The 14,221-nt window shown below is 41.7% G+C and overlaps 1 protein-coding gene and 1 pseudogene across 1 annotated transcript; one reads left to right on the top strand and one right to left on the bottom strand.

The window, feature by feature from the left end:
• Window positions 1–953: 953 nt before the first annotated feature.
• Window positions 954–5,544, top strand: LOC134456232 (uncharacterized). The gene is made up of 5 exons (XM_063207620.1): window positions 954–1,040; window positions 2,065–2,231; window positions 2,840–2,923; window positions 3,510–3,602; window positions 3,826–5,544. The coding sequence occupies exons 3-5, from the start codon at window positions 2,911–2,913 to the stop codon at window positions 4,701–4,703; spliced, it is 984 nt and encodes a 327-aa protein (XP_063063690.1). The 5' UTR covers window positions 954–1,040; window positions 2,065–2,231; window positions 2,840–2,910; the 3' UTR covers window positions 4,704–5,544.
• A 4,238-nt stretch (window positions 5,545–9,782) lies between these two features.
• Window positions 9,783–13,667, bottom strand: LOC134457463 (perforin-1-like; annotated as a pseudogene).
• Between the last annotated feature and the right edge of the window lie 554 nt (window positions 13,668–14,221).

A 14,221-nucleotide genomic window follows, 5' to 3' on the forward strand; every position in this document is an offset into this window, starting at 1 on the left:
TTTTGTGAATGGGTCATGCTTTAGCCTAGTAAACTAGACAAACCAGCCTAGTGACAGAACATTTTTTTTGCCTGGTGAGTTGGTTTAACATAGTTCCATAGGGGAAAATACAAAAGGATGCAAAATCTGTCTTTCAATCACAATGCTATTGATCAGATTTTTTTCTGTGTGAATCTAGTGAACTGGTGAGGGGTTATTTTCATGTTGTGCTCTAGTTATGTAAAATGATGTGCTTATAAGACAATGACTGCTTACCTTAAACGTAGACACAGCAGACAACACTCACTGATTGGCACAGTAGGGGCATGCAATTGGGGATATGGATGCCAAGTCCTAAAAAGAGCAACGGTATATGAAAGAAACTGGGTGAAATGGATAAAATATAATGAAATGTGAACATGTGTCATGTAAACACTAAATACTATGCCTTGAGAAATGTCACACTGTTAAATAGGCCCACCTTTAATGCTCTATTTCTTTTTCATTTGATTTGAAATGCCAAACAGAGTAAAAAAGGTCTATGGTTGTTGCATATCCGACAGAGCAAAGGTGTCCCTCCCAGGCATAATGCAAGGAGGGGTCCAAGGCATAATCAAGGTGAATCAATAAAGACAATGCCAGCAATTTCACTTGGGAGCTCACACTTTGACAGACTTGGGGGAGTAGGATTACAACTCTGGGGAGCTTGTTTTTGACAAAATCCTGTTATTGTAGCCAAATACCTAGGCATAGTGCAACAGTAGATATGGGGACTCAAACTAAAAATATGAAAATAAAACGCCATCTCATCCTCCACTTAAAAAATAATTAAATTGTGCATGTGGGACTACTTCCCCTTCAATGACCCTGCACCTGCACCAACTGCCACCACGTTCAGTAACACAGCCACACCCTCTTAGACAGGCTATGTACATAAACGGCACCATACTCTAACCCTCCACTTTCACTCTGTCCAGTTGCGAAGACGTGATAAGACAAATCAGCATCTTTAGCCTTCAACACGTTCAGCACCAACAGGAAGCTATATGGAAACCAAATAGGTAAAAGTACTTTCCATCTTTCTCATGTCCATACGTATTTACATTAATAGTGAGATGTAAAATGTAAGTTCATCCCTCCTTTCTTTCCAGGAGGCTGTTAGTTGTGATAATAGTGATCTGCATCTTCAACTTGTAAGCAAACCAGATGAACAAAAGTATTTCGCAAACATATTTGTCATGGCCGGCCAAACATACTAAATGAAGAGAAAACATTATTTCAATGTTGAAAACATTATTTAGTGTGTCCAATATTTTTGACTGATAGAAATGGTAAAAAGGCTGGTGAAATGATACATGGATGTATTGCATTCATCACTAACCACGTCTGAGCCTCCTCAGGAGGGAACAACTAAACACAAGCCTGCTGGTGATCTGTTCCACCATTGAGATAATGCTGACCTAACAACTATGCTGCTTTACTGTCAGTGCGCTATGGCATATATTGGTTGCAGTTTGAACTGTCTGTCACCTCTAACACTCTTCACTCAAATCTGTTTTATCTGTTTCATTTGTCTGTATATGTGTGTATTTTGAAAACAGACTTATTTGCCTTCAATGCCAATGTCACCTCTACCTTTGCAATCAATGCCTCTAGAAGACAAGATATTCTGATAAAGACACCTTTAACCTGGCAAAAAAGTAGATCTACTGGAGACAGACCAAGAGATAAATGGTTTAACATCAAAATGTTGAGGTGCAGAGAACATGAGAGTCACGTACACCCACTGATTACCGGAAAAGAAAACAGGATGTGCGCTAACCACGGATTAAATTGGACATAGAATGCATGTATAAGCATACATGCAGAACAAGCACATCAACCACAACATTCAACAGGAAACGCCTGCAGACTACTGTGCATAGAGACAGGCAGATACATGGGTGGAGTCAGAAAGTGGTACCAAACTCCAAACTCTACCGCTAGTTTTCAAGGCTTTTGCAAAACACCGGCTTGAATATGTTGGCTTTGTGTTGTGAATAAATCTCTTCTCTTCTTTTTTGCCTCACTATGGTCTTCTTGCAGAGGACCCAGAGAGATCTTTTGTCAATCCATGTTCCTGCAGTTTTCCTCATTTACTCAAGCTCCTCCATTCTGTCCATTTGGCTCTTGATAGCAGTGGTAAGAGGGATCTGCATAATCAACCACAGCACCTTCAATGCCAACAGGAGGCAACAGTATAGGGACACCAGGTAAACAACACAACAATTCGTTTTGAGTCCTACAAATGATTGAAAAAACAAAAAGGTTAGCGTCTATGCCCAGACTTAGTTACAAAGATGAGTTAGTTACAAAAATGAGGTGCACACAAGGCTCATTCCGAAAAATGTTTTTCGGTCTTACACAGGATGACTTAATCAAGAGCTCCCCAGTTCACCACAAGGTGGAACATCATCAACATGAAGGTCTAGACACAAAAGACTCGGAAGACAAAATGCAATAAAGGGTCTTTATTAATAACATGGGGAATGCAATATTTGTCTTTGCCACAGGCCCCTGGCCTGCTAAAGAGAGTTCATTGCAGAGGGCACATATTCTGGTGATGTATAAGACAGGGGGTGATGCAAATAAACAAATAATAAAACAAAATCTATGGTACTCTATGGCTGACAATTCATAGCACACTAATACCCTAAAATGTGGAAGGAATTCTTTTGGACTGGAGTGCTGACGTCTGGCAAGGCAGGCTGGGTAAAGCAAGTTCAGGGGAACCATCATACAGCTGCTGAAAAACATGAATGTAACATTGTATGGAAATCGGAACAAACTCATTCACTCATCTCTCTCCATTCTTCCCTAGGCTGTTGCTTAGTAGTGCTAAAAGGGATTTGTTTCTTCACCCTTCTACGTTGAGCACCAACAGGAGAGACTATGGTGAAGCCAGGTAAGCTAGGTTTGTGGCTATAGTACCTCTGTGTTTCTGTCTCGAATATAACTTATGCTGCTATGTAATGTGACATGGGGAGTGACCTGGTGCCTGGAGTGACTAGAGTAGTAGTAGTAGCGTAGAGCTGTGGTTCTTAACCTGGGGTGCGGACACCCCCTGGGGGTGCGCCAGAGATTTCAGGGGGTGCACAGAATTTTGCTTGTGTTGAGCTTGTGACCAAAATTCTGCAAGCAAGCATTATAATCAGGCCCTCATGCAAAGTAATGAATCACTTAAATCACTTTTAGTGAGTATTGAAGTATTGGTTGGCGGTGCGCAGCTTGTCGGGGGTGCTTTAAGAAAAAAAGGTTAAGAACCACTGCTGTAGAGTTCCTGTATTTACCATGAAGGAAATCAAGCTCTCATCTTACACAATACAAGATACACATAATATGCCATATACACAATATGCGTATGATTTTGAGCAATATCAATGGAATTACATTAAACCGAGAATAAAATCCTGTAAAAGAGGTGGAGATATTAAAACCAGACATCACACCCTGCATATATAGTTATTGATGTAATGCTATGCTCACAATAGCTGCCACTCGACCTGCTCACTGGAGACTCTATGGAGACAGCAATTACTCAGGAATAATCCGGGACGTTCTGGCTATTGCTGCCACAGAAATAAGTAAGAAAAGATTTCTACGTATATTAACATTATATATTCTTGAGAAACATATTTTCACTTGCCTTAAAATATATTTTTTAAAAAGCTAGCTTGCAGTCCCTGTACTCTGCATTAAGTTCCACTACAGCATTTGTCCACTCCTCTTCTTTGGGATGGTGCAGTCATACTTGTTTTGTCTGTAAATCTTTATCTTATCTAATGTCATCTTTATGGTCTTTTGTAGGGCAAAACCTTTTGTCTTTTCATTCTTTATCACCCCCTTTGCCATTCCTGGCGACCCCGAGCATCGCCCTGGCAAGTGTTTTTGCAACAGGGACCACGGTCACCCTTGGTACACAGAGCCAAGGACAACAAGCAACACAGTCAGGCCAAATTCAAAGAGAAAAGGATAAAACTCTTAAAGCCATACAAGAAGACTTACCTTACTTTGCTGAGAAAATGTTGGAGTCCCAGAATCGTTTTTCTATAAGAAACCCCGACTTCACACGAAAAAATGCAGGAAGAGGTCATCATGTCATTAATAATGGCATACTGTCCTATCTTAGAAATGTCCTGAAGAAGGTGTTAGACCATCTGCTTAGGCTAAAAGGTATCAAATATGACTTAACAGATCTGGAGAGGTTAGCTGAAATGATTGAGCATGACTTCAGTAGAGATGCAGAGAATGTAATTCGGAATATCATGGTGGCTAACATCACAGTCACCAACGGGAATCCACCAGATTTTAATTCAGTGTTGTTTGGTATATTCGACTGGCTTCTGACAGAAATAATGAGGAGGGATATGTTAGATTTGATCATGGATAGCAATGAACATCGCCTGGGAGTACCAGTGCCACCAGACAGCAATAAACGTGTAGTTCCATCAAAAATGGAACTACACGTAATCATTGAACTAATGATCAAGAATCATGCATTTGTTGATATTTTCGCAAGGGATATTTGGATTGGAAACAGTGCAGCAAGACAGAATGTGTTTGATAACACAAAGGCTACAGTGGAGAAACACCTGAGGAGTGGTTTGAAACATTTTGACAAAATCATTGGGATATTACGGCAGGTGTACAAATATGGCGGACCGATCTCCCGTTGGATTCCTTAACTAAAACAGTTGAGGGCAAGCCCTGTACGCCAAAACTTCCAGGGTACTGATTCTAGTTCATTCTCTTATTCCATGGGTAGATTTCCAGTCATCCAAGTCATGGTATAGCCAAGCTAATGTATGAGCAACTTGACTTCTTCTGAAATTGAAAGGTCTGTTTTAAGTTTGAGTTAAATTTAAACTGAAGTTTAAACTACGCTAGCTATCTTTTTTAACGATCATTGGAAATGTGTTAATGTCATCAGTGAGAGGATTGATGAGGTTTTGTGAGCACTGTTTGCATGAAGTGTTTTACACACGCAATATTATGAAATGTGCTTCTATGATAATGCCCTAATGCGACTCTTTGGGCCTAAAGTAATTGTTAACCACTTTAATTTTATGTTATTTCTGTTTTTTTATCCATGTTTTTTCCTGTGCAACGTGTACAAGTATACAATAACAAACTAACAGTTGAAGAACTCTTGTTTACTGTTAAAATATCATTTTATTTTTCTGTTGAGATTGGACTATACTCTTTCCACTGATGGTTTTATTGAACTTAGCCTATCATTGAGTTTCTTGTTAAGTTATTAGTATTTTTTCTTGATAAATGCCAATAGTAATAACTATATGCTTTTGTAATTTTTGTTTTCATTTTAAAGTGTTTCTGGTTAAAATAGTGTCTAGTGTATGAATATTGCCTGTGTACTCTTAACATTAACCCTGCTCAGCTTGCGTTATCTATATCCTCCACATGTTATATGCTGTGTGTGTTACTGATCATGTCCTTGTTTGTAAGTGTCTTTGGTTAAAGTTATCTGCCAAATGTCATGTAATGCATAACAAATGAACTAAACTTCTTGATAATGAAATTAGGTGTGTTTTGTTACTAAAGGCTAAAATATGATCAATTTTGGTATCAATAGCTCACATATTTAGTATTTTTCTGCATACTTTTTTGAGGGTTGAGAAGGTACAGTATGTGTTTTCTTATGTTTACTGGTTTCAACTAAGGTAGACTTTCTAAAATTCAGATATTTTAGATACTGTTGATGAAGAACTTACAAGCTGCAGAGCATTTTGTCCTTCTTACAGTAATGGCCACTTGTTATGATTTAAAAGGCTGACAATATCTTGCTCTTGTAATCGTATGGTTTTTTAAATTCCCCTGAAAGTGAACAAAAATCCAGAAAAAAATTAGGAGACAATTGTGGTGGAAGAAGTGGTCTCCTGCACACAGGGTGTGCATCATTTCTTTGGTTCCTCCTATGAGATCTTCCTCAGCCAATTGTTAGAAACCATTTTGGGTGAATTTTATCTCATGACCAGCCACAAGGCTCTTGGCTGGAAAGTCCACCCGTACACCCGTAAGGTCACAACTGGCACCCTTCAAGTTGAATTTGATTTGATTTATTTGCCGTAACTTGAGGAGGAAACCAGAAGAGATGTGGCCAGGGCCAGATTAACGCACAGGCTAGATATGGCTGCAGCCTAGGGGCCCCATCCTAACAGGGGCCCCCTGATTGGCCAAAAGTAAAAAATTGCAGACCTGTGACAAGATGCAAAATTGAAAATTCATCTGTGGTGTTGAGTACCGTTGGTAGAAATGTAACCCTTAATTCCTAGCTCGTAATTGTGACACTGTTGGTGTGATATTGTCACGAAATGTGCCCTCCGGGGGGCCCACAACAACCTGTAGCCTAGGGGCCCCAGGCCATCATAATCCGGCCCTGGATATGGCCACAACTGATTGTATAAGGTTGTGATAAGGTTGTGTGAATAGTGCAGTTAAGGATGACAGATCTCAAGACTATGAGTAAAATCTCTCTCTCTCTCTCTCTCTCTCTCTCTCTCTCTCTCTCTCTCTCTCTCTCTCTCTCTCTCTCTCTCTCTCTCTCTCAAATCAAATTCAAAAGGGCTTTATTGACATGACAAAACAAAAGTTTGTATTACCAAAGCATAGTACACAAATACAGAACATATAGTAAAAATAAAACATAGTAAAATAATACTAATGAAATGTGTGTGTGTGTGTGTGTGTGTGTGTGTGTGCGTGCGTGCGTGCGTGCGTGCGTGTGTGTGTATGCCTGCACTTGCGGGCATGTACAGTTGAGGACGATATTATTAGCCCCCCTCCTGAAATTAGACGTATCTCTTCATTGATCATTGAGAATTATCATTATTAATAAATGTATGTTATTCTGGAAATGAATACACCATGGAGATAGTATCCAATAAGTTAAATTTGGACTTTTCCATTTTCACAAAGAGTTTAAACAAAAAAGTGTAAAAATGGCAAGGACAAAATTATTAGCCCCCTTATCATTAATAGTCAATACAGTGCCATTTATGAACAAAAAATGACACCAGGCACTTTGATTAGTTTTTAACTATGTTGGCACATGTCCTACCAGGGATTTTGGCCCATTTTTTTCATTGCAAATAGTTAAGCTGGTCCAAATTGCATGGATGTTGAGGATGGACATTCATTTTCAGCACTCTTCAAATACTATCTAAAGGATTGAGGTCTGAACCACTCCATGACCATGGTTTTAGTATCCTTGAAGAACATTTGAACTATTTTGGATGCAAGTTTTGGGTTATTATCTTATTGAAAGATCCAGTGAAGATCTTAACTCCCTCTATGAGCATATTTTTGCAAGGTCACTTTCCAAATTCTATCATAATTTTCAGTTTTTATGGTGCCGTACACCCAAACAAGGTTTCCTGTGGCTGAGGCTGCCACAGAATGATGCATCCACCACCATGTTTAATTGTGAAAACCATCTTATAACGATTCAAGGCCTATCCCTTTCTTCACCTGACAGAAGCAGAATTCATGCATCAAAGCAGGTGCAATTGAATATCATCAGATGAAAGCAGAGACGTTCAAAACTCATTTTTGACTTTCAAATGTTCACAGGCAAAGCTCGATAACAGTCTGATATGCATTGCCTTTAGTAAAGGGGTTCTTCTGTGATGATGGCCCCAAAGCCCAATATTATGACAAGCCCTAACAACTGTCTTTCTCTGCTGGGGGGAAACCTCCAGGTGAGGCCAGGTCAATAACAATCATCTAGGCAGGTGTCCAATGCTTCTTTGGTCTAATGAGGCTAAGCAGTTTCCACAGTTACACATAGTGGAAGGGCATCAAGTTTAGTCTGTTATTCAGCCTCAGACACAGGGAGTCTGGGTCTGAATCTGGATTGCTGGGTCTTCCAACAACATTGTAACCCAAATCATACATTTAGATTAGTTCAGAGGTTCTTGAAGGACACTAAAACCATGATATTGGAATCACCCGCTCATAGTCCAGTCCTCAATCCCACTGAGAGTCTGTGGTTAATGTCTATGCTCAGCATCCATGCGATTTGGACCAGCTAGAACTTTTTCAGTGAAGAAATGGGCCAAAATCCCTAGTGGGGCACGAGCCAACCTAGGTAGCAACTTATCAGAGCCTGTTGGCAGTTTTGGTTCATAAATGGCGCCATATTGACTATTAATGATCAGGGGGCTAATAATTTTGTCCTTGTCATTTCTGCCCTTTTTTGTTTAAACTCATCGTAGCAATAGAAAAATCCAAATTCAACTCATTGAACATTATCTCCATCAGTGTATTTGTTTCCAGAATAACAGAAACGGTGAATAATGGTAATTCTTACTGAGAAATCAAGAGAAATGTCTAATTTCAGGAGGGGGGCTAATAATATCGTCCTCAACTGTATGTGTGTTTGTCTGTGGCTGTGCGTGTGTGCACACACACACACACACACACACACACACACACACACACACACACACACACAAAACGGGACACAGGACAGATGCCCAGGTCTTGGTCGCCCCCTAGTGTGCATTTAGTGTCCCTGTTGTGTACAAAAAACCGAAGGTTTATATTTTATTTTAAATTTACTTTGTAACCACGGCAGGTGTTTCATTTAACTTCTTCTTTCTGAGATTAAAAGACGCGGCTTTATACATTTGTTGTTACCAGTATGGTAATGACCAAGTCGTGGTGCATTACTAAAGGGCCTGTGTTGTGTCATAGTATTGTAGTGCTATGGTAGTTACATTTCAATGACTATTACAGCGTGCCACTGGAGGTACGGTGCGCATTAAGGGGCTACGAGCAGCAAAATATCTCTTATAACCTTTCTCTGTTGATAAGACAAGGAAAATAACAGCATGCTGTGCAGCTTTGTCTCACCTGTAGAGGTCAGTGTTGTATAAAGATGACTAATGAACAATTCCCAGGCGTATTGCCACTCCCGAGAAATGTGAATGCAGAGGCTACCTTATCACAGCTATGCCCTATGTCATGACCTACAAAAATATTGGGGTGACATGTTTCATCTCCTGTCTAAGATTCTGGAAGTCCAGATAATCCTAGATCCTGTTTTGAGGGGAGAGTTGTCTTGTATATCTTGTGGGTATTGGATACTAAAATGTCTTTACAGCATGCTACTGCTGCTTATTGTTTTTTTTTTTTTTTTTAATTTTCAGTTGGGCCCATTATTATTGTTACTGCTTCTTATGTTTATGTTTTTTTATTTTTATTACTATTATAGATTAGCCTGGTAAACCAGCGCCACCCGCTGAACGGCAAAATGTTTTGTCTCAAATTAGACATCCACATTTAGTCTGGTTTATCAGGCTAATTATAGATATTTTCATTATGCCTTTTTCTTGTTCATGTTTGTGTCAGATTTATTCTTAAAAGAAACGTGTAAATGTCAGACCAAGTGCCTTGTTGAAAGACATGTTCCACAATAAATATATTTGAAAACAAGATGACTGATGAACAGGGAACTACTATAATTAAAATCATATGTAAAGAAAACTTTTATCTGGTAAAAAAAATAAGAATCACTTAAAATCAAATAAGCATAAGCTACTTTATTGTACAGATGAAACAGATAAAAATTACCATTGTATGGAAATAATATGCAATTCCATATAAGAAAATGATAATAAAAATACAGTGATTCAATGGAATACCACAAGGAAGTTTAAAAAAATCAAAATGATGCAAAAAATGTCCTGGTAGTCAGGAGGATATGTCAGGATCTGTCATACAAAATACAATCAATGTCCAGTTCATGGACTTGGCCAGTACATGTTACATTGTGAGCCTGCAAGATGAGGGTCACACTGAAGGCTGTATGAAAATGTGAAACGGCCGCGCCTCAACCAGCAAGTGTGATGGTGAGTTCCCCTTCTCAGACGGAGGTCACACCTGCCTAACCTGTCATCGTACTTCACATCTTTGTCCCACGCCTCGACCCTCAGCCGCTGCCTTGTGTCTACATTTCCGAAGTCGAAGTGCGAGTTCCAATGGGGATAGTTGGACCTGATCCACCTGGTCTGCCTGTAGCTACTGCCATACCACAGTTTGACGAAGCCCTCTGTGCGCCCCGTTGGATCACCCTTCAAGCCCCAGGCCCTGTACACTGACACCCAGAGACGGCCCCTGTATATGTGCCGTGGGCAGCAGTCCGGGGAGAGGTTGGGGGGTTCCGTGGTTTTGCCAGCCCGTTATCAAGAATATACTTCTTGACCTCGTTCTGAAGATGACATCTCATGGTGTTGTTGCTTACCAGTTCATGAATGGGCAACAGGGAGTATGAGATGATCTCTGGGTTCTCTTTAAGGCTAGATAGCCAGCTGTGATAGCCGGCAAGACCCCGGGCCACCCATTCCCACCCAACACCTCAGTGAAGGTGTTCAAAAAACCCAGATTGTACCCTGTCACAGTGTCCCGATTGTTTATGACTTTACTGCAGCTGCTGCCTGACACAGAAACATCCAGACCAAGACCCACTGAAATGCCTGCACTGAGGCAGTTGGCCACTTGAGAAGATGACATGTGATTAAGTGTAGAAAGACAAGTACGTATGGACGTGATTCTTCTAAACTTTCCACCAAGGTGCACCTGCTGGATGTAGTGAGTTCCATAGGTATTGATGAAACGCCGATAGAGGTAGGCGGTGTCGGTGGAGTATTGCACTGGCAGGGACTGCACATGGAGATGAAACTCTGGACTCAGGGGAGGTGCACTGGGGACGCGATACCTGCAGGTGAGAGAGAGAGAGAGAGAGAGAGAGAGAGAGAGAGAGAGAGAGAGAGAGAGAGCTCCTAATTTTTGAGAAATCTTTAACTTAAAGGTGCACTGTGCAGGAAATGGTCAAAAGAGGTAGGCTACTGCCACTGTGCACTCATTGAAACTGGGTTGCCTATTACCAAATTTGATCTTTTCATGAAAGTGTACTAAGTAATAATCTAATATTTTCTAGTATGGGCCAAGTACAGTTTTTTGGCAGCTAAAAATGTCTATTTCTGGAAATTCAAAATGGTGGACCTTAGAGCAGATCCCCTTTTCATGTATGAAAAGCGCAATTTTCCCAGTCATAATGAATACTTAGAATTTGATGGTGGTGGTAAGTATTCATGAAAAAGGTAACATTAGTGAGTGGGTAGCATGAATTCTGGAAATAAACAACTGAACATCTTACACAGTGCATCTTTAAGTTTCCAAGTTTTTTGTGGTTTTTTTTAGCCCATCAGACTACTATTTATCTATCTAATTGTTTAATCATTTAATCATTTTTACGTGCACACTGACCGGTAGTAGGTGCAGGTGAGCTGATGAGATGTGAATGAAGTCTTGTCCACTCGTGTCCTGGACGTAGCGAATTTGGACTCTACAGACTGACTCCCGGCTAGCTGCACATTACCAACTCCAGACAGGCCAATGCCCACCTTCCAGTCATTTTCAATGGAGTGGGATGAGCTCTCCAGTAAAGAGCTAACAGAGCTGAATACAGCACCGGAGAGAGGCTTTGGCTGCATCTACTGAAAGCTCGCCAGTCCACCACGGACAAGGGCAGTTTCTGCAGCTGGTCACCCATTAAAGGGTTGGTGCAGAGGGTACAGGGGTTTGTGGGTGTTAGATAGGTTTGTATGTCAATGACATATGCACCCTTGTGCTGTAGCTTCACTATATCAAAACCTTCACCAACCAGACTGTGGCTTGGCACAAAAGGGGCTTGGGTGCATTCTGACTGTGTACCACTTCTACAAGCCTGAACAGGACGTAGGAGAAGAAGCAGTAACACCAAAATGCAAATGAGAGCACAGTGTATACTTATTGTATTACTTTCACATTAAGTTTGGGAACACTGTATGCAAACAGCTATGGAACACAGACTGGACATTGACTGGCCCCCGTGGCTAACGGCCAAGGGCAAACTGACCACCACAACCGGCTACAGACTCTGCAGCAGTGCTGCTTTTAGAGGACCTTTAATAAAAAATAAAAGTATATATATATTTTTTTTTTAAACCTCTTGTCTCATCTTCTGTGAACTGGGCATTTTGAACCTTACTTTTAATGGTTTTAAACAGGGCTTTTGCCCAACATTTCTTCTCCCTCTCTCTGACACCCAATAAACCCATTCCCATTCACAACATGGTAGACTGTTGTGCACGATAAATAACAAAATCAACCTTGCCCTTCCACAATCCCATTGTGCTGTTCATTGTTGTCAACAGCCGAGCCCATTGGATTGTGCACACGGTGCGAGCGCAGTACAGTACAGTGCAGTCCAGTACAGTGTCCTGTGATTAATATCCCGTCACTAGTTAGCCTAACCGAGGCCACGGTGACGAGCGGCTTGATTTACAGGGTGGGCCTAGCCATCGCATCTCCATTAATCACGGAGCCAAGGCCCTTGTCGAGTTAGCATTCATCTGCGCCGCATTAGGATATTCGCATGATTCAATACGTGGCCCCGGTCTTGTTGTGCGGCTGTGTATAGGTTTGAAAAAAAAAAACAGAGCTGGGAGAGAGAGTGAGTTAGACTCATACAGTACACACACACACACACACACACACACACACACACACACACACACACACACACACACACACACACACACACACACACACACACACACACACACACAAACACACACACACGCAAACTCACTCACTCTCTCTCTCTCTCTCTCTCTCTCTCTCTCTCTCACACACACACACTCTCACACACACACACACACACACACACACACACACACACACACACACACACACACACACACACACACAGAAAGAGAGATGAGGGATTAAGTGAATGAATGAATGAATGAATGAATGAATGAATGAGAAAGAGTGTAGAGAGAGACCGAGAGAAGGAGAGAGGGATATGGTGGGAACAAAGAAAGAAAGAAAGACAGGAAAAAGAGAGACAAATCAATGTGAGCAGGAATGGCTGTTCTCAGCAGTAAGACTTGTGCACTGTGGTAATAGAGTCTTTTTTTCTGAGGTGCAGTACGGCAGAATTAATGAAGCCGCCCCTCCTGCATGTTCGGCTCCAGTTCAGGGCCCCCGATCACCTTACGGAGGTCACAGAGCAGATACAGATGAGTGGGGCGGGAAAGCCACACACTACAGCACTACCATACTGCAGCTGCACCATAACGCAACCAACCAGCACCACACTTCAGGCCAGGCGGCCGGGCCGATCGGGCATGCGCCCTGGCCCGGCACCCGAGCGGGGTCGGCACTATCGCGTAATCTCGGCCCATCTTGAAACCACATCCCACAACATTGCGAAAATCGGCTAAAAATATGTTAAAACAGCTATAAAGATATTATACTCTATAATAAAGATACTACACAAAAGATACTATACTGGTACTGTAAGTGTTTTTTGTCAACTATTATAAGCATTTTTTTGCGGGGGTAGGGGGTGCAACTCATTGTAGGACCGCCTCTGCCTCAGCCAACCGTACCTTACCACATGTCGTCCATGTCTTACGTAGGTCACAGAGCTCCTATGCCTACAGCTGAACAGGGGAGGAAAGACGGCCCACACTATACAGCCACACCATAACGCAGCACACTACACCATGGCCCACAATCACCTTACGAAGGTCTCTGAACACTGAGCAGACCAGGGCAGGTCTGCCGGCCCACACCATAGTCACATGGTACCAAACTGTTGCCACACCATAATGGAGCCAACCATACTACACTACACTCAGTATACAACACACTCACCATTTTCCAATGTCAAGTATTCTAGCCTTGGTATTACGTGAAACGCCTTGTGATTGGATACTCACCAAAGATTATCCAATCACTGGGCGTTCCATGCACTGCCAAGGCTAGAACACTTGACATTGGGAAATGGTAACTGTCTGATCACCTTATGGAAGTCACACAGCAATATCTCATAAACAGGAGCTTGAGCTGCATCAATAGGACCCTGAATTTGGTGCCACACCCCTGCAAACCACACTGGCCATGCCTGGCCTGGGCATCTGAAGAATTACAATTGGTGGCAAAGGCCAAATGTTGAGGAAGATAGGGGGACCAGAATTTCGTCCCCATTACATTGTATGTATTGGGTAGTGGGCCCTTTCAGATGACTTTGTCCTGGGCCAGAGAAAGCTGTCAGCGGCCCTGCGCTCATACACGTCCATACGCACACTCACACACGAAATCAGTCAGTCAGTAACCCCGTCTCTTTTTC

Source organism: Engraulis encrasicolus, chromosome 10, assembly GCF_034702125.1.
Source record: "Engraulis encrasicolus isolate BLACKSEA-1 chromosome 10, IST_EnEncr_1.0, whole genome shotgun sequence".
In the NCBI taxonomy this organism is placed as follows: Eukaryota; Metazoa; Chordata; class Actinopteri; order Clupeiformes; family Engraulidae; genus Engraulis; species Engraulis encrasicolus.